The following is a 21,429-nucleotide window of genomic DNA, read 5'->3' on the forward strand; positions in this document are numbered from 1 at the left end:
TTATTATCATTGATCTGGACAGTGGCATTGGTTCCTACCTGGTTTTCAGGTTTCCAACCTGTAATGCTGCAGTCAGTGCTCTGCAGGGACCCCTGAATACCCCCTTCCCCTCCACCCTGAAATGTCAGCCTGTTGCGTGTGTGTACACGAAGAACCACACACCCACCCTCCCCATGCCTTATTCCTGGCGCATGGAGCAACTCACCTTTCCCTGCTCAGAGTACTCTAGTCCCTCCATCAGGAATTCTCCCTCCTTCACCTGCAGATCACCTGCCAGGCTTTCAGTCTCATCCCAGAGGTTACTTTGAGATGTGACTTTGGTGACACACATGTCCACCTGTGGGGATAGAAGTGACCTCCCCACCCATTGCTCTTGTCCCAGGCCTCTTGTGCACTGCTTTCACACTGATGTGTTTGTTTATAGGTCTCTTTCTCCCCTTTGACCTTAAAAACGTCTTGATGGTCCTGAAATATATAGTCTGGTCAATTATTGGATAAAAGACCATCCCACACTTAGAGGTATAAAACAGCAGTCATTTTGCATGCGTGGAGTCTGAGAGTCCAGAGCCAGAAAGTGCATGGCTGGGGTGTCTTGTCTCTTCGCCTTGGTGTCTGGGGCCTCAGCTGGGAAGGCTCAAAAACTAAAGGTAGCTCAACAACTTGGATTCCTTGAAGGACTTCTCCCTCCTGACTGGTACTGCCAGCCAGGCACTTTAGGCCTCCAAGTGCTCTGGGTGTTGTCACAGCATGGTGACTGGGCCCCAAGAGTGAGTGTCCTAAAAGAAACATGCAGAGACCGTAGGCAATATCGTGTGTAAGGCAATATCGCTACTGGTATGTTCCACCATTGTCACAGGTACGCCCAGATCCCAGGGGTGGCAACGTGGGCCTCACATCTCAGTGGGAGAAGAGCTCAAGTGACATGGTAAGAAGTGCATTGGGAGGGGAGGGAAGAGGGCCCTTTTTGGAGAACACCCCCTGGCACACACGCTAAGCGTGTGATACATGCAGGTGTCTTTCTTAAATTCTGAAGCTTGAGCAAGGGTAGAATGAATGTAAGGAAAAGTTTGGAGTTGGTGGCTGGGGCCTTCAGGGAGGGTAAGATGCCATCAGCATTAGAGATCATAGTGTAGAGAAAGGAGTGGGGGTGCGGTGAGAAAAGAGACTTGGGGCTACATAGGGTTACTTAAGCCACTGGCAGGTTAGACCATTAAAAAGTGTGTGCATAGAGAGCATTCCCCTTTGGAATCGTTTGGATCTGGTGACTGGGTGCATTGGGTGAGTGCAAGAAAACGTGCCAAAATAAAGTTGGGAAAGGGACTGTTGGAGGTGGGGGGGCGGGAATTCAGTTCCATTTTGGAAACATTACTCTCAGGGCTTGTCACTGGCTCCAGGGGTTGTTGCTAAGCTGGAGGTCAGCAGACATTGAGGAGTGTCCTGATGACTGTGTTTGCTGTAGCCCAGAGGGCAAGGAGAACTGAGAAGATGTGGGAGTTGTAGACTTGGAGCATGTTAGAGCTGGTTTTTGAAAGGGCCTAAACTAGCCTCCAGCCTCCTCCAGCATTGTCCTGCCTCCCTGCCAATAATGGCCAAATAAATGCTTTTTCCTTTAAAATACCTCCTGATTGTCAGAGAGATGGGGCAATGGTTTTTGTTTTTTTTTTTTAATTGCCTCTTAAGAAACGTCCCTAAATTGAGCCTAAGTTCTAATTCCACCCCTTTAGAGCCACTGGAGTAAATCTAGTTGTCCTCCCAGGCAGTGGACCTTCCCATGTTTAAAGACCTTCTTGAGTTTTGTCTTCTTCAAAATCAAAGCGGGCCTGATCCTCTCAGGTTTTGCTCTCTTTGTGCCCCCACCCCACCCGCCAGTGTACAGTCCCAAAGGGAAGCCCATGCTCAGTGGGGACTGTCTGAGCAGGGCCAGCCAAGGACCAGGAAATCAACTTAGAAGGTTGCAACCTGTAATGATGGGAGAAGGAAGGAAGGGATTCATGTATGGAGACAGGGAACACTGTTTTGCAAACTTGTCATGTATGTAAGTACATAGTGGATCACAGAGTAAAATGTATTTCTTATTGTGGATTGCAGTGAAGAAGTTTGACAGAATCCTGGGTTTTAAGAGTCTTTGAAGCTGTCAGATCACATCATACTGCGTGTACCAACAGTTGTTTTTTTTTTAAATTCTTATTCCAAAGACATTTTTGGGCACACTGCTGCACTGTTATGTGCTGCTTCTATTTTAAATTGACAGCTGTGGTTTGGGGCCTCAGCATAGGACCCTATTCACCTTGTTGGATTTTTTTTTCCTCTACCCCCTCTGTTTACCTTTTGGCACCTGGTCCTGTCACTCACCAGCTTTACCCCTCCTATTTCCAACATCTGCCTACTTGATAAATGTGCCTTTGCTATTTGGATTATAAATCTGTTGGCCAGGACAGTCATGAGGACACAGCCCAGTGGCAGACCACTAAAACCCCTTTCCCCAAGTTGGTTCAGCACTTGTCCCTGTTGAGCATGGTCATTCAGCCAGTGGCAAGCCAGCCTGTCCCGCTCATAATTCTCTGTAGCTGACCCTCAAAGGGATCGTGACAGATCTTGTGAAACTTGAGCATTTACAGCCCAACTTGTGAACCCAGATGCCTACAGGTGCTTGGCAAGTAACACAAATGAACGAAATGACAGTTAATTCCTGCAATTAATAAATAATCCTAGCCCCTGGCTTTAGTTTCAAAAAGGCAATGCAGAGTGGTGAAGCTGGGGGTGAGCTGCTGCTCAGTTGTAGACAAAGTTGCCAGGCAGAAGTGTAGACCTTTAAGAAAATCTGGGTTTCATATGACATTTTATTTTTTTTAATGTTGGCAAAACAAGCAAAAAGCTAACACTGTATAGGCGAACAAAACAGATGTGTGGTGGATCTGGCCTGTAGCCGCTGAGGCTATGACTGTCGGCAGGGAGGTCTCCCCATGTCTCAGTCCTGAGGCCATGCGCCACAGAGCAGAGGCGGTCGCTTGCCTGGCTCCTGTGGTCTTGTACTCCCCACTTGGGGTTCTGACCTTTTCTTGCCCATTGGCATCTCCTCCTGCTGGCAGGATTCCCCAGGATCACCCACAGGTGCTAAGGAAATTATCAGTGGCATCTCCTGGCTAGAAAACGGAAATACAAAGTTTCTTAAAATCTCCTCCACCCATCCTGGCTTCACTTCCCTCATTTCTGTTTCTACCCTTCCCTTTCTTCTCTTTTTGGTCCAAAGAGCATTTTCCTTCTCTTGGAATTCAGAAGCACAAGAGTCTGCCTCGCCCTTCCCTATTCTTATTCACACACCAAAAATAACTTTTTTTTTTTTTTTAAGATTTATTTTATTTATGCATACAAGAGCTGGGGTGTAGGCCAGAGGTGTGGGGGTGGGGTGGGGTGAGAGGATTCACCAGAGACACAGTGGGGCACAGAAAGGTGGATCTACTGAATACACTGCTGAGGGGAGCAGCGGGCAAGACAGGAGAGGTCTCTTCGCCATGTGGATCAGCTCCCTGGCTGGGGATAGCTTCATAGTGCTGAGACTTAACCCCATGTGCCACCAGGGAGGCAAAATAACTTTTGCAAACTAAAGAACTTTTTAAATCCCAAAATAACTTTCTAAATCCTTTTCGTTGTCTTGACCATTTTGGGGCTGCCTCAGCTCGCGCAACATTAGTCTTCCTGACAACGTTTTTTGTAAATCCATTTATGTGAGCTTCTCTTTCCTGTTTCTTCCTGTTACGATTGCTCTTTCTGTCTCTTATACATATGCATGTAAAATTTGACCTCTTCAGATTTTGGAAGAGGCCATGCTAGTTTAGGTTTCTAAGAAGGAAGGAAGGGAATACCACATTCCTAGAAGAAAGGTGGCGGCTCTTAGCTCCTAGATGTGAAAGGTCGTCTTCCAGCAGGCTCTAGAAAGGGGGAGGGGGGCATGGGGCACGGGAGCCCCTTCCTTGGGCGGAGAGCATGGCGCTGCAGCAGTGTGGGCAGGAGTCACAGAGGTCACAGAGTCCTGAAGGCGCTACTATCTGGTGGGGGAGGTGGCTGCTTGAACAAACACTAGTAGTGGCACGTGGTAAGTGCTGATATAAGTATGTACAAGGTGCCTTGGGAACCAGGGGAAGGAGCCACAAGTAATTCTGCCAACTAGGTCAGGAAGGAGGGGCCACTGAGCTGATGCTTGAAGGATAAGCCAGAGTAGCCTCTCTAGGAGCCTGGAAAGGCCACTCCAGGCAGTGAGAGTTGCATGTGCACGCTTCAGAGAGCAGGTTGGAAAGCACGAGGGCCTGTGTGGCCAGGCGTGGCGCGGTGACAGGGATGCGGCAGAGCCCCTGGCTGGTCAAGGCTGATTCCAAACTGATAACCGTTTAACAGTCCACTTCTGCCTGAAACACTATATTTACCCGAGGGACTAATTTCTTTTTTAACTTTTTATTTTGATAGAATTTTAAAACTTAAAAGTTAGGGCCTCCCCGGTGGCACAGTGATTGAGCGCTGGGTTGCAAAGCTGCCCGCAGCCTCTGCAGCGCCGGTTCGATTCCCGGCTGCTCCCCGGCCACGGGAGGAGGGTCCCACATGGCACGCAGACCTCTCCTGCCGCCCGCTGCTCCCCTCAGCAGTGTACTTCGGTCCTTCTGCCTGCTCTGCTCCCTGCTCTGGCTCTGGTGAATTCTCTCACCCTCCCGCGCTTCTGACTGTACCCAGTGCTTGTATAAATAAATAAAAATAAATCTTTAAAAAAAAAAAACTTAAAAGTTAAAAGATTAGTTTCCTGGTCTCCCCTATACCTAAATTATTTACATTTTGCCGTATTCACTTTAAGAGTTTCTCTGCCTTTATATATTATGTAATTTTCCCCTGAACTTTGTGAGATTAAGTTGGAGATACTGTGTCCTTCCACCTCTAACTACTTCAGTGAGTGGGTGTCCTAAGGACTGGGGTATTCTTTTGCATAACCATAGACAGTACCTCATTCTAAGTTAAGAAGAAACTATTTTTATTGAGGTAACCAATGGTTTACAACATTGTGTATCATTGGGGGGATCGGTGTTATGCTGATGTTTGTTACAACACCACATCCACCCCAAAGCCCTGTGGCACTCCATCATAGTCCATTGAGTCCACTCCCTCTCCCACTCTGACAGCTTCCATCTATAAGATTTGTTTTGGTTTAGTTTTTTTTTTTTCTCATTTACTTTCTCTATAATCCACTTATGAGGGAGCTCATCTGGTATTAGTTAATTAGTTAATTTCTCGTGACTTATTTCATTTAGCATAGCCCTTTTCAGTTCCATTCATGTTGTCACAATTGGTGAGGTTTCAACTTTTTTATAGCTGTGTAGTATTCCATTGTGTATATATACTACATCTTCTTACTCACCTGTCACTTTGGTTGTGTCCATGACTTTGCTGTTATAAATACTGCTGCAGTTAACATAGGCATACATATATCCCTTTGCACTGGTGTTTTTGCATTTTGGGGGTAGGTACTAGGCGTGGGATCAGGTTACACATTTTGATTGGAATTTTATGTGAGTGATGTTATATATTCTTGATGTATTAGATCAAGAAGCACATGATGATGGTTTGTCCCAATCTTGCTGATAACTTTGTAATTGAGTAATTTTTGAATTGTTTTGAGATATCTGTCTTGTGCCTTATCAAGCTTTCACCTGCTAATCGTGGCATCCACCGATGAGTTTCCTAATCTGTCGTTCCTTCTATGTGTTTTCATTGACATACTGCTGCAAGGAAGAGCATTCTTTTATGGAAGGATGAATTTTGCAAACTAAATTGCGTTTTGGGGTAAGCTTTTAACTTGCTGGGATGGGACCCACCTGGTCCCCTCACTCTGTGCCCACCCCTCCTGTGGGCTTTGGTGGACATCAAGTGTGTGGTGGTGATTCTTGGACTTGGGGAGAGGCCTGGCTCTACTTCCAAGCAGCAGCTCATGGTCATTGGCATGATTAGCTCAGCAAGGGGCTAAGTACATGCTGTGTCAGATCATCAGTGTTTCCCTCAGGCTTGCGACTGGAAGTGCAAATGTCATCTTGTAGCCAGCTCTCTGAGCTCAGCCCGGCTTAAGTGAGAACAGGAACAGACAGAAAAAAGAACCGCGGGTTTCTTCCCATTGAGAAGCAATGCTGATAGCCAGGCTGAAATTGTTAATCAGAGCTTCTTGTTCCTGTCCCCACCATATGCACGCTTTGTTATATAGTGTGCCTGATTAACTTTTATTCTTCCTGACAAAAACAAAATCTGCATAGTTGTGTGTCTTTAACAAATGTTTGGTTTCGGGGCACCCTGTCAGCATGAGTGATCTGAGACTCCAGAAAGGTATTAGCAACATTCAGAGTTCTGCCTCAGGAGCTCTTAAAAATCTGCTTTCCATTTCCATTCATCGTGAGATGAAGCTGGCTGGGAAAGAAGAACTGGGAAGCTGTGTCAGAGACAGGGGTGCAAGAAAAGCGGGGTTAAAGGTGTGCGTCTGAGTGGTGTGAAGCAGGGCGGATACTCTAAAATATCATGGCTCATCTTCTCCCTCCCCCCATCCCCATCTCTTTCCCCACCCCTCTTTCTCTCTTTCCCTCCTTCCCTCCCTCCCTCTCTCCTCCTCTCCCTCCTTCTCTCTCTCTCTCTCTCTCTCCCTCCCTCCCTCCCTCCCTCTCCCTCTCTCCAGACAGGCTCAGAGCTCAGCCCAGTTGATGGACCTGTTCCAGGTCAGATGGACTCAGGGCCAGTGTACCATGGGGACGCACGGCAGCTAAGCACCTCAGGGGCGCCGGTCAATGGTGCTAGAGAACCCGCTGGACCCAGTCTGCTGAGGGCTGGAGGTCCTTGGCGAGTAGACCAGAAGCCCGACTGGGACGCTGCCCCGGGCCCAGCTCACACTGCTCGCCTGGAAGATGCCCACGATCTGGTGGCCTTTTCGGCTGTGGCCGAAGCTGTGTCCTCCTATGGGGCCCTTAGCACCCGGCTCTATGAAACCTTCAATCGTGAGATGAGTCGCGAGGCTGGAAACAACAGCAGGGGACCCCGGCCAGGGCCCGAGGGCTGCTCTGCAGGCAGCGAAGACCTTGACACGCTGCAGACAGCCCTGGCCCTTGCACGGCATGGCATGAAACCACCCAACTGCAACTGCGATGGCCCAGAGTGCCCTGACTACCTCGAGTGGCTGGAGGGGAAGATCAAGTCTGTGGTTGTGGAGGGAGGGCAGGAGCAGCCCAGACTCCCAGCCACTCTGCCTCCTGGTGAGGCTGGCCTCCCAGCACCAAGTCCCAGGCCTCTCCTCAGCAATGATGTCCCCCAGATACCTCCCTCAGAGGGCCTGCCCCTGTCTCAGAGTGCCCTGAGTATCGCCAAGGAAAAAAACATCAGCTTGCAGACCGCCATCGCCATTGAGGCACTCACACAGCTCTCCTCTGCCCTCCCCCAGCCTTCTCACTCCACCTCCCAGGCTTCTTGCCCCCTTCCCGAGGCCTTGTCCCCTCCTGCTCCTTTTAGATCTCCCCAGTCCTACCTCCGGCCCCCCTCCTGGCCTGTGGCTCCCCCTGAAGAGCACCCCTCCTTTGCTCCTGAGAGTCCTGCCTTCCCTCCAGCCACTCCTAGAACAGAGTTTCCTGGAGCCTGGGGCACAGACACCCCACCAGCAACTCCCCGGAGCTCTTGGTCCATGCCTCGCCCAAGCCCTGACCCTATGGCTGAACTGGAGCAGTTATTGGGCAGTGCCAGTGATTACATCCAGTCAGTATTTAAGCGGCCAGAGGCCCTACCCACAAAGCCCAAGATCAAGGTGGAGGCGCCCTCTTCCTCTCCATCCCCATCTCCAGTTCTCCAGAGGGAGGCTCCCACACCAGCCCCAGAACCCAGCGCCCACCAGAAGGCCCAGACCGCCCTGCAGCAGCACCTCCACCATAAGCGCAGTCTCTTCTTGGAACAGGCTCATGACGCCTCCTTTCCCCCTCCCTCGGACCCTCCTGCTCCTGGCTGGTGGGCACCATCAAGCTCACCTGCCCCACGGCCTCCAGACAGACCACCCAAGGAGAAGAAGAAGAAACCCCTGGTGCCATCGGGAGGTCCCTTGGGAACTGAGAAAGCCACCCCTGGGATTAAGCCTAGTGTCCGGAAGCCCATTCAGATCAAGAAGTCCAGGCCACGGGAAACACAGCCTCTCTTCCTGCCGCTGCGGCAGATTGTCCTGGAAGGGCTGAGGCCTCCAGCCTCTGAGGATGCACAGGCACACCCACCTGCTCCCCTCCCCCCCGCCTCACAAGCCCCTGCTGTCCCCCTGCCCCCAGAACCTTCTCTTGCGCTATTTGCACCTAGTCCCTCCGGGGACAGCCTGCTGCCCCCTACTCAGGAAATGAGGTCCCCCAGCCCCATGGCAACTCTGCAGCCAGGCTCCACCGGCCCTCTTCCCCCTGCCGATGACAAGTTGGAAGAGCTCATCCGACAGTTTGAGGCTGAATTTGGGGACAGCTTTGGACTTCCTGGCCCTCCATCTGTGCCCATTCAGGACTCTGAGAACCAGCCAACTTGTCTCCCAGCCCCTGAGAGCCCTTTTGCCACCCGCTCCCCTAAGCAAATCAAGATTGAGTCTTCGGGGGCTGTGACTGTGCTCTCAACCACCTGCTTCCATTCAGAGGAGGGAGGCCAGGAGGCCACACCCACCAAGGCTGAGAACCCACTCACACCCACACTCAGTGGCTTCCTGGAGTCACCTCTCAAGTACCTGGATACACCCACCAAGAGTCTGCTGGACACACCTGCCAAGAGAGCCCAGGCTGAGTTCCCCACCTGCGATTGTGTCGGTAAGTCTGCCTGGGTGGCAGGGGAGGGCAAAGGCAGGCTTGGGTTTCTAGGCTCTGTCTTTGTGCAAACATTGACTGTTTGCCAACCACCTCACTGGGGCCTGGGGACACAAATGAGCTCACAGGCCAGTGGGAAAGACATTGGAGGAAACTGCTTGGGATGCCATGTTGTGTGTGGCATGTCACTGACTGGCGCTTTGTTGCACTAAGTGAGGTGAAGGCCTCATGGGGGCCTTCCTGTGGGAGGTAGTGCTTGTGCTTGCAGAGATACCAGATGGAAAGGTGACAAGCTGGGAAGAGGGCACCTTGGTGGCTCTGAGAGGGTGGGACTTGCTTGGACTGCTTTGGGTCTGGAGGGAACAATCGGGTGGGGTGCGTGTGGGATGAGCAGAAGGTGGCTTGGAGACGAGTGGGGGCGAGACCCTGCAGAGTCAACAAAGGAGTTTGACTTGATCTTGTGGGCAATAGTGAGCTCATGACCTTGTGCTTCTGAAGAACCTTCCCTCATGCTTCTGAAGGCTTTCCTGGCATGTGCTAGGAAGAGAGATGTTGGGGAAGCCTGTAGGAAAGGTGTTGTCATGAGCCAGGCAAGGAATAACAAGGGCCTGGACTGAGAGTGAGTGGGTTTGAGGGAGGAAGGCATATGGCAGTGAGGACAACTTAGGCTTCTGCCTTTGTTGTAGAGCAACCCCGATACAAAACGGGGTGCTTGACTGTGGGTCCTCACCCGCGCGCTTAAAAGGACTTATCAATGCTCTACTGCAGGCACACGTGAAAGGTTAATAAGAGGTTTATTTACAAGGGAAGGGGAAATGAGGAAATGTACAGCTCTGGGAGAAAAGTGGGAGACAAAGTTTTAAATGAGTCCTACCCAATCCACCGATCAGGAATCCCAAAATGGCGCTCTCACAGAGTTGGCCGCCAGCCAGGAGCGGTGAAGCCAGGAGGCGAGCGATCGCGAGCCAGAGAGAGCCCAAGGCCCACGTGTTTGGTTTTTATATCCAACCTGGCTACCCAACTCCACCCTCAGGTCCCAGCCACCCTCCCTTGGTGGTGATGGGATTTGTCTTTCCCAATGTCTTGATGGCTTTAGTCTGGAGTGGGGGTGGGGTCCACAAAGCCTGTATGGGATTAACTCAGGACATCATTTCCCCCTAACACCTTGAGGGTGGTGTTTGCTGAGAACAGACCTAAAGTAGAGGTGATGAGTTCTGTTTGGGCGAACTGAGCTTGAAGAGGCTAAGACCAGAGCAGACTGAGTAAGAGGTTTGGACCTAGTTAGCACTTGGGTGGTGACTGAGGCTGTGGGTGAATAAAAGCACTGAGGAATTGGGTCCATTTCTGTAATGAAAGCAGGACCTGGCCTATGCAGACTGCTCGCGGGGGTCTGCTTTCTCATGGAAGGTGACCAAGGCATTGGTAAGCTCCTTGAGGCTCTGGTTTCTGCTACTTTTATGGAATGATCTGTGAAAGATGTGCATTTCAGATGCTGACAGAAAACCGCATTGAGCATGTGGAAATCTTATGATTATATCATCCACAAACAGGTCTTTACCTTCAGGTCTGTGCTCCACTCCCTATGGCAATCTATCCTGTTTGGGTCTTATGCCTTGTGATAAGGCACTGGTGCCTAAGGGTCCGACCTCATTCCCCTCAACCCCCACCTCCTTGTGTGAGTCAGGTTTTAGTCTTGTCAGGCCTCCTTTCCAGTTTTTTTCACTCTTGTCTTCTATCTGTAGCAGAGGGGTGCCCCAGCCCTCTGTCCTGCGTACCTCAGGTCAGAAGAGCCCCCACCAGAGGGGACAAGTCTTAGCTTGGAGCTGGTGAGCCAAGGTGCAGGCAGTGCAGTAAGCATCAGAGGAGCCAGCTGTGGCACCACTGGCAACTGCTTCAACTGCTGCCAGAATGAGTCGGGATGACTTTTTAGGGCAGGGGCAGTGGGCAAGTGAGAAGGGGTAGAGCTTCCCGCCACTGTCAGTCATTTGCTCCATTTTATATTTTATTTGTGTCTAATGCTAAACAAAGAATTAGAAACCAAACCTAGCTATGGTAAGTGATAAATTATGGGACAAGACTTAGGTGAAAATAGCAGATACACATAGTACAAATAGTTAAAACAAAAAAACCTACTAGAAGAACACCAGCAGCTGTTGTCAGACTATGAATGACTTCTCTTATGTTTTCTGAATTTTCTATAAAGATTTCTATTTTACAGTCTAGAAATATTTTAGAAAGTGCATCTTAGAACTTGCTTAAAAGATGGATTGGTAAAGGATGATAACTTTGCAGGACACCAGTAAGGAAGCTATTGTAGTAATAGTAACAACAATAACAACAACAACAACAATAGTGGTAGTTGTATTTATGAAACACTTGCTCTATCCCAGGCACTGTGCCAAGTGCTTTACAGTCACCAGCTCATTTAATCCTCATAACATTGGTATGAGTTGAGCACTGTCAGTAGTTCCATTTTAATGATGAAGAAAGCGTTAGAGTTGGGTTAAGTAATTTATTCTGGTTATAAAGCTAGCAAATGCTGGAAGTGAGATTTGGACCCTTAACTAGCATGGCAGACTGTAATTGAAATCTTTTAGTTGAGAAATGAGTCCTAACTAAAGTAGAAGTATTGGGAGTGAGTAGGGCCAAAGAAGAAGGTATTTGCTTGGAAACGGTTTCTGGAGGTATGGGGCTTCATGCTGGGAAGACCCTCCTGTTTTCCAGAAGTCACTGGGCACCCCATGTCTGGACAGTGGTTTCTTCTATCAGCTGGTGTGTCAGAATTTGTGAATGTGGTCTCAGGACAAGGGTTAGGAATAAAGGTCACTCACTCTGGGATTAATGTCAGTTGAGAACTGCCTCATATTCCAGAGGGAAACTCATCCCCTCAACAGTGAAAGGTAGAGAGGTGCAGATTGTAGGTCAATGTAGGGAAGAATTTCCTGTAGAGGGCCTCCCTGGTGGCACAAGGGGTTAAGCACAGCGCTATGAAGCTATCAGCAGCTACTGCAGCACGAGTTTGATCCCCGGGTTTGATCTCCGGTGGCCAGGGAGCTACCCACATGGCCCAGCAGACCTCTCCCGTCTCTCCTGCTGCTCCCCTCAGCAGTGTATTTGTCAGTCTACCTGTTCTGTTCCCCACTCTGTCTCTGGTGAATCCTCTCACCCCCCGAACCTCTGGCCTGTTACCCAGTTTTTGTATACATAAATAAATTTTTTTTTTTAAAGGAAAGTTCCTCTATTTTTTTCTTTTTTATAGAGGCATGTTTTATTTATTTGTTTGTTTATACAAGCACTGGGTACAGTCAGAAGCGCGGGAGGGTGAGAGAATTCACCAGAGCCAGAGCGGGGAGCAGAGCAGGCAGAAGGACCGAAGCACACTGCTGAGGGGAGCAGCGGGCGGCAGGAGAGGTCTGCGCGCCATGCGGGACCCTCCTCCGGTGGCCGGGGAGCAGCCGGGGATCGAACCGGCGCCACAGAGGCCGTGGGCAGCTTTGCAACCCAGCGCTCAACCTCTGCGCCACCGGGGAGGCCCATAAATAAATCTTTTTTAAAAAAAAAAAAAAAAAAAATTTCCTGTAGAAGTGACAGCAAAATTTGGTAATGTTATTATGTACGCATAATGAACAATTGATAACAAATTATGGGAACAACTTTATAAAAGCCTAAGAAAGTCTTATAACTTAGCAAAAGAAACCTAATGTTAAAACTCTGGTGATTTTTTGCCAGATAAGAAGTTTTGGTTAGTATGAGCCTCCTGGATAGCCAAAACCCCAAAACCAAGAATATTGTTTTACTTTTGTGTAAAGGCTTTTGGTTTCTAATGGAATGGATGGAATTCATAAGGACTTGTTCTCTGATTCCTTAAATACTGGAATTAATGGCATCCCTTGAAAGCTTGAAAGTAAATTTAGAGGACATGATTAGCAGTGCCTCACTCCACAAGGTAGTTTATGTACAGGTTTGAGAAAAGTTAGCACAACTTGAAGTTCTGTACTGACTTGTTGGAGGAAGAGCATATTGATATATTTCTAATATTTTGAGGCACACACTGGAGAACCCCCTAACCACTCCCTAAGTATAATGCCATTGTCCAAGACAGGACAGTGAGGTGCAGTGACTGTTGACTAGGCCCTGTATGTCTTTCATCTAGTCTCAGAAACTGGGAAATTCATGAGAACGAGTTTCAGACAGAATGAGTCCAGATGACTTTTTAGGGGAAAAGCATCCTTTGAGATCATCTGTTCATCCTTTCATAGATAAGGAAACAGGTCTGTGTTAACTTTCAAGTCTTGTCCTGATGTCTCTGAGGAACAGCCCGCAGGCAGCTGGAGACATTAAATTATAGCAAAAGCAGGAGATTAGGAAACAGATTTTAGGGGTTGCCTTCTTAGAAGTGCTGCATTTTCATCCCGTTGGTCATCCTGCCCTAACTTTGTAGCCAAAGGCTAACATGAGAAAGACATCTTTGCCTGGGCACGACAACAGTCTGGGTGAAGAAGGGGTGTTGCCCTGCCTCAGTGTGGACTGCCGTTCTGACTGGGGACACAAGTTACTCTATTTACAGTCGTGTAAAGTCTAATTCTATGGTCTTTATGTGAATGTGTCCCCCCACCCCTGCCGCCGCATTCTGTTTGCAACAAAGAGGAACTTCACGTTTTTAAATACTTATTTTTTAAGATTTATTTATTTATGCATACAAGAGCTGGGGTATAGGCCAGAGATACGGGGGTGGGGGGGGGTGAGAGGATTCACCAGAGACAGAGTGGGGAACAGAACAGGCAGACTGACTGAAATACACTGCTGAGAGGAGCAGCGGGCGAGGTAGGAGAGGTCTGCTGCGCCATGTGGGTAGCTCCCTGGCCAGCTGGGGATAGAACTCGTGCTGCAGAGGCTTCTGATTGCTTCATAGTACATTGCTCAACCCCTTGCGCCACCAGGGAGGCCCTTTAAATACTTTCTTAGATAGTAGGATATTTGGACACCAATATAAAGGTGGGAAATCTGACTCTGGGTAGGGGGGTATCAGAATGAACTTCCTTAGAGGAGGTGGTGTCTGACCTGAGTTTTAATGGATAAGTAGGAGTTTAATAGATGATTAGAGAGAAGGCAGAGTGCTTCAGGCAAAGGGACATAAAGATCATAGAGATGAAAAGCCACATGAAGATGTGGAGATGAGAAAACATGGGGAAATACAAGTAGTTCTGGTGTGACTGGTATGTTAGATGAGAGATTGGGTGTGGCTGGAGCGGAGAGTTTCAGGGGAAGAGAGGGTGATACCGAAGGCAGAGAAACCAGTTTGCAAGCTCAGACAGAGTTCAGGCAAGAAATAATGGGTGCTTGAACTAAGAGAATGACATTGAGTAGGAGGAAGGAGAAGGGAGTGTGTGTGTGTTGGGGGGGGTGGGGGTGGAGGTAAGGACAAAATAAGAAAAAGAACTGCCTGGTTTAGTGACTGGTTGGATGTAGGAGTTGGGGAGAAGGAGCAGTCACAGGTGACTGCTGAGGTGCCAGGCTGGGTGATTGGGCAGACGGTCGAGCCATTTACCAATGTTCAAAATCGTGGGAGAAGAGCAAGTTTGAACTTTGGAGAGGCCTGGAGGTGTGCATCTGGTTGTATCTGGGCAGTGGTGGTTCTGCAGCAAGCTGTGGATAGCGCAGAGTGCAGTTATGGCCGTCTCACCGGGCTGCATGTGTGGGTGGAGAAGAGGCTGGAGAGCGGAGAATGCTAACATTTAGGACAGAAACTCCCAACCAGGAGGCTAGGCTGGCCCGGTGAAAGGGATGGAGGAGAGGGTTAAAGAACCAGCAGGCAGTCTGGGACATTGGGAGGGCACCCAGGACTGACAGCAGCGTCTGTAACAAAGATGTAATGATGGACTCTTCTTTCTCTTACCTGATTTGCTGTTATATATATATATATATATATATATATATATATATATATGTACACTAATCTGTTCAGATAAATCCCATGTTCCTTCAGGGACTGAATGTTGTATTTCTAAAGCAGCTAGACTGGTGCTGAGCATATGATAAGTACATGTTTTTTAGTTCTTTTATTTAGTTCTTTAGTTTATTTAGTTTTTTATTCTTTCTTTATATTTAAACTTTACAGACTGGTTTAGGCATGCTCTCCTTACCTTTCATCTTGGTCATCAGTGACTGTGTATGGTGTTATAAAGGCTGCAAAGGGATTTTTATCTACTACCAGCAGGTCCAACATGACCTGAGAGGCAACTGACCTGATTTTATTCAAAACAAGTTCCTGGCTTACCTGATCCAATGTAGGGCTGGGACGTTTACCTGCCCTCTGCATGAATTTGCCACTTCCTAGCACCCCGTTATTGCCTGTCGAGGAAGTGAAATCTAACTAGTTACAGGCTTAAGCTGGACAGCTTTAAGTCCACTAAAATTACCTGGGAAACTGAGGCATTATGTAGGGCTGTCTGGGTAGCCTTGACACCTTTTCCCCCTAACACCTTCTCTCTGCCAGTGTTGTAAAGAGAAGAAAGGCCTTATGGGGTGGGGGGTGGGGGGCTTGTCCCTAACTGCCAGACCCCCCTGGTCTCTGTAAGGGGGGGTGAGCTGGAAGTTTCATTCAGAAATTAAGAATCCCTCGTAGGGTTAGGCAGGAATGAGTGGTTTCTTGTGTTTGGTATCTCTTGCTGAAAGCAAAAGGATACATTTCCTTCTCTTCCCAGCATACTGCAGAAGTGGAACAGAGCATATTTTTTCCCTTTCAATGAGTATAAAATTAAGTGCATAGAGCGAAGAAAAGTACCTAGAGCCACATAACCAGCATTTTCTCAAAAATTGGATTTTGCTCTCCTGAGGTCTCGCCCAGAGCTTTCTACTATATATTTTAGGAGAGAAAAGCTTCACTTCTCAAAGCAAGGCATAGAATAGGTTTTTTTCTCTAAGGAGAGCTGAGCTGTTTCCTCACCATGTCACTTTATATCTCTATGGAGAAGGAAGGAATCTAACACTGAGACTAAAAAGAAAAATGGTGACAGCAAGTTAGCAAAATACTCCTTTCCTGAAACCTGGCGAAAGGAACCAAAAGAAACAAAAACAGAAGAGAATATTTCATCAACTGAGATTTGGAAATAGCCCCAATCTTAAGCCATGAATTCCAAGGGCTCCGTGCCAGTTTAAGGTCAATTTGAATTAAAATAAAGGGTGACATGCGTATACAACTCCCAGTGTTGGGAAGAACAATAGTGGAGGCTCAGAGACCCCACAACGTGGAGAGATTGGAGAGAGACCACCCATCTAGAAGGCATGCTCTCTGGAAAGTGGGGAATGCAAGCAGGCCCCCTTTTCCCTTTCTGCTCCAGTTTCTGATGGGGGTAAGGTCTGGGGTGAGGATGGTTGCCTGGAGAGATGGGAAGCTATATCCTAGGAGCCAGCTTTGTAGCTCAGGGCCAACAGCACCAAACAAAGGCTATTGTGCCGAGAAAAATATTTGCAGAGCCACCAAACAAAACTTGTGCAGACCTGTGGGGGGTTATTTTAACTTATGTGTCTTATCAGAGTGACCAGTTCACTCCCATATGAGGAAATAAACCGAAATCCTAGCAGCAGGACAGCACAACCCAGCCCCCAACACACAAACATATACCCAAATTCAGAGGCATTGGCCCTGACAAACAATGCATAGAAATGAAATCTCTCAGTTTGCAGCTGTCCACAACCAGCCCCCAGTTCCTCCCGCCACCCTCAGGCTGCTGAACTTTGGAACTAACAATTGAAACCTCTGCACAACATTCGCTTTTCTAGCTTGCTTCTAAGGGGGAAATGGAGCAGTGTCTGGGTACATAGAGACCAGGAGACTCTACCCTAGCTTTCATCCCGGGGGCTGTTTTACCTCTCTCCTCCCGGGGCACATTTGGCAATGTCTGAGTGCATGTGCCACAGTAGTGTGGTGCTACTGGCATCTAGTGGGTAGAGGCCAAGGATGCTGCTGAGTGTCTGCAGTGCATAGGACAGTTCCTACAGTAAAGAACTATTCAGTCAAAAATGTCCATATGGGAGAAACCGTGGAGATACACTTTCTCTCTTGAAAGATTAACAAGCAAACGAACAAAAAATCCAACCTGCAGCCCATTCAAATTCTGTGTGAAAAATGGAGGGATTAATAGACTGTGCAAAAAAGATTTACATAAAAATACAAGAAAAGTTTGAAGAACTGGTTTTATACTTCAGGGCAGTTGAATGAAATGTTCACGGTGAAACCAGGAAAGAAAGTATTAGAAAAAAATTACAAGGAAGCCATGATAACTATAGGCTGAATTCCAGGAGAAATCTCCCACTGCACAGAGCATTTACAGCTGCACTAGGAGATGTGGAAGCAGAATCAGAGCTACAGAAAAGCAGATGGTGAGGAAGAGAGAGAGGCTTGAAAGATGGCTCCAAAACAGGGAAAGCGTGGAGATTAGGGATGCAGAAGAGAGATGGGGGTCCTGCCCTCACTCACTCTGCCGGTATGTCTGGAACCTTCATGGGTGTTCCAGGAAAGAATCTGGAGCAAGCTCAACAAAAGCAAGTGTCAGAGATAGAATAGAAAAAACTTACGAAATGAATAAAAATCAACAAATAATGATCCTTCAAGGATGAAATTAAAAAATATGTTAACCAGAAAATTAAGGTGGTCACAAATTTGGTTTTTTAAGCTTTTTTTTTTAACTTTTGGGGAAAATACTTTTTAAAACCATTCTTCTAATGAAATACACGTATAGGTGTAAGTCTTAATTTCACAAAAGGCATATGCTGTGGAACCACAAGATCAAGACTTTTTGCCAGCTCCTTAGGTAGTCCCTCATGCCACCCTCAGTTACTTAAACCTTACCAGACAAGTCCTTACCACTTTTCAAAACTAATTTACATTACTTCTCTTAGAATGCAACTGTAGGGTGCCGGACAAGTCAGGAATGGAATATTTTGCAACTGTTATGAAAATGTTTTATCCTCTCCTTTCCCTCCCCCTCCCCCAAGACTGCATTTTATGCTAAATCCACCTATTTATCCATTCAGTTGTTGATGGTCTTTTGGCTTGTTTTCAATTTGGGGTTGTCATGAACCATATGAACCCGATACAATGTTCTCTTGTCTCCTTACATGTATGTACGTGTACACATGGTGGGGTTATTTACCTGGGACTGATACCCGGTGTGTTCAGTTTTAGCAGGCACAATCGTTTGCCCTAGTGCTAGTAGTAGTTTAAAACTCCTGCTGTGCTCTGCATTCCTCACCTGCAAATGGTATGAACTACAGTCTCTCTGCCATTGTGGGAGGCGAGGTGTATAAACTCTTTCCTGTGGCCTTAATTTGCATTTCCATAACGACTAATGAGACTGAGCACTTTTTCATATGTCCTCTTTTGTCGAGTCCCCATTCAAGCCATTTGCCCATTTTTCTATTGACATTTTTCTTACTAAAAGGTAAGGGTTCATTCTTGAATCTGGATATGAGTTTTGTGTTAGATAAATGTATTGCAATTGTCAGAACACTGAGATAAAAAGTCGACCTAAGAATTCTGTACCCAATAAAGCTGCCATTCAGTTATATAGGCTTCATAAAAACATTTCCAAATATGTAAGAGCTCATCCTTTCTGAAGATGACTCAAAAAAAGCAACAGAATGGAGAAGTTATGGGCAAAGGGGCTGCAGTGTTCAACACTGATATTTCCAGAAGTAAAGACTAAATTTAATATAACAGTAATTATTTTTCTAAAACAAAAGGTAATATATTTACTCGAAGTACTTTTATCTTTTTATGAAATATCTCTTCCGATAGAGGGCGGGAGGCATATGTTTATAAGACTGGCTGGATAGTAAAGTGAAGGAAAGGGTGCCGACTTCTTTCTCTCCAACTATTAACATTACTAAGAAGATACTAGATTTTCCAAACTGAGGAGAGGCGAGGAATTACAGAAACTAGAAACTCCGTAAAAAAGTTTAAAAAGAATGACAACACAAACATGGAAAACATAAGATGACAAAAGACCAGGCATATTTTACAATAATTATATAAATTAGGATAATGAAATTTGTAAATGTGTACTCCTTTTAAAATTTTTCACTAAGAAAGTTGACCTTAAGTGTTACTGTTAGGGGGAAAAGGATGTCCTACAGCTAATTCCATACAGGCTTTGTGGACTCCACCCCCACCCCAGGCCAAAGCCTGTGTGGAATTAGCTTTAGGACATCCTTTTCCCCCTCACATTACCACCACGCACAAAAAGTCGTGACAGTGTGAAGTGATATGTTAATTAACTTGATTGTGGTCAGTGTTTCACAATGTATATGTATATCAAAATGGCAAGTAGCATACCTTAAATATATATGATTTTTATTTGTCGGTTTTTCCTTAGTAAAGCTGGAAAAATACGACAAAGCACAGACGCCTAATACACACAGTGAAAGGGGGAAGGAGGGGGACATGGGGCGGATTCAGAGCCTCTACTGGGATGCTACTGCTGCTCACTATGTGATAAAAAGATCTCATTTTTTATCATATGCTTATAATCTTTACATATAATGGAAAAATCATCAGGGATGTAAAAAGAGGAAAGGGAATAAGAATCATGTGAAACATAAGGGATCACAGCTCTTGTTGGTAAAAATGAGCCAGAAGTTAGACCCCAAGGAAGAAAGGCAGGCGCACAGGTAGGGCTTGCTTTAGATGAATGATCACTAATTTAAAAAATGACTTTTAAGAAAGATAGTGAATGGGGTCAAATGCCGATACTTAACAAAATCTCAATGTACACTAGTTTTATAACTAAGCATACTTGCTTGTGATGTCCAGTTTCTTTCCATACAGCCTCTGCCTGTACAGACATATAATCAGGGGAAGGGATGCTTGAAAAGAACAGTCCTTCTGGAAGACCCCCCCTCCCTCCCCCCCCCATCTGCCTTGTAAACTGTAACAGGGAAAGTGACTTTTATTTTGAACTGCATCTGTGGTCTTGCAGAGAAACTCAGCCATGCGGTTTCCAGGTTGACTTGCTATGGGGTCTTAATGTCTTTTTTCTTATTAACTCCTGGGATAGAGTAGCCAAGACTTGGATTGCATCTTCCTGAGAACTCCTTTCTCTGCCTTTACCTATATAAATTTGGAGTTTTTTAGATTTGGGGCAGAAGCTACCCAAAGCTACATTATGTTCTACTTCCAATGTGGGCCCTGTAGTCAATCCATTACTTCTAACTTTTCTCCAGACAACAGAAACTGGAACAGAGCCCAGAAGTCCTGGCGTATTCTTATGTTCTATTTTCTGTGTTCCATGTCCTCTCTGAGCATCTTTAAAGAGCGCTCCACCCACTGCCGCCAACACCCACTGCTTACATTCTCTTTTCCTCCCCCCCCAGGCCCTCCCTCTCCCACCTTCACATGCTTCCTTCTGTACTCCTCTCTGTTTCATGGCTCAAAATAGTGTGTATTTGGAACAAGTCATTCTTAATCCTTTCGTTGAAAATATTAATTCATGAAACATTTAAGCATTGATAGGTTGAAGACTGGGCTTAGTGTCTGCATCTTGTGTTATCCGCAACAATGAAACAGTGTTGGACACATCACTTTAACTGCTTTAGGACCCACGAGGGTTGTGTAATTTGGCCACAGTCACACGATTGGTTTGTTCTGGGCAGCAGCTACTCATCCAGCACATATGCTACACCAGATACTTGCCCGAGCCCTCTATGTATTTTACATGTGTAGGTGTGAGCGTTAGAGAGGCTGGGAGCCGGCCTTGTCACCGACACCTGTATCTTTCTGCAAAATCTGGTTCGTTCTTCTGTGCCACATTAACAGTCAAAATGTGCTCTGATACACTTCTTATTCATGCATTATAGGCACGGGCTCTGGGGGCTGAGCAAGAAAATGGGCCTGAGAAGTCCATGAGGGTTTTGCAGAAAAGGCAGCATTTAGATGAGGCCTTAAAAGATGAGCTTTTCCAAAGAGGGAGGTAAAGGAAGGCACTGTTGTCAGTGAGGAAATGCTGAGTGATTTAGGGGCCTCTCGCTATTGAGGTGTGAGCTGGGTGACTGCTGCGGGAGCTCCTCCGGAGGTGTGCAGAGGCACTGCTGCTTCTGTGGACTCTGCACTGGAGTTTGGGTTCTGGCTTCTGTCTAGTGTGGAGTCATCCATAGGAAGTGGAGTGATCGGATTCTATTTGGGGAGTATAACTGGTGGTATTGGGTAGAATGACTGAGGAGGGCTAGACCCATTAGGTGATTATGACTAAGTCAGACAAGGACTTGAATGGGGACTTCAGTGGGGTGGTCAACCTGTTGTAACTTTATGTATTCTTGAGCCACATGCATTCACCTTTCATTTTTTTTAAAGATTTATTTATTTATGCACATAAGGATTCACCAGAGAGAGTGGGGAGCAGAACAGGGGTATTCACTGAAATACACTGCTGAGGGGAGCAGCAGGCGAGTCAGGAAAAGTCTGCTGTGCCATGTGGGTTGTTCCCTGGCCATCAAACTCATACTGCAGTAACTAGCGATAGCTTAATAGCTCTCTCTTTAACCCCTGTACCACCAGGGAGGGCCCTCAAAGAACCATTTTTAATTTTCTCTGTTGTTATAGACGTTA

General features: G+C 46.9%; 1 protein-coding gene across 1 annotated transcript in view; it reads left to right on the forward strand.

The window, feature by feature from the left end:
• Window positions 1-21,429, forward strand: part of TET3 (tet methylcytosine dioxygenase 3) — a 93,511-nt gene that overhangs the window by 44,957 nt on the left and 27,125 nt on the right. The window contains exon 4 of the mRNA XM_054701742.1: window positions 6,698-8,828. Coding sequence (XP_054557717.1) covers window positions 6,698-8,828 — 2,131 coding nt within the window. The remainder of the gene's footprint in view (window positions 1-6,697; window positions 8,829-21,429) is intronic.

The sequence above is a fragment of the Talpa occidentalis genome, unplaced genomic scaffold (assembly GCF_014898055.3).
Source record: "Talpa occidentalis isolate TD23 unplaced genomic scaffold, MPIMG_talOcc4v2.1 talOcc4.5, whole genome shotgun sequence".
In the NCBI taxonomy this organism is placed as follows: Eukaryota; Metazoa; Chordata; class Mammalia; order Eulipotyphla; family Talpidae; genus Talpa; species Talpa occidentalis.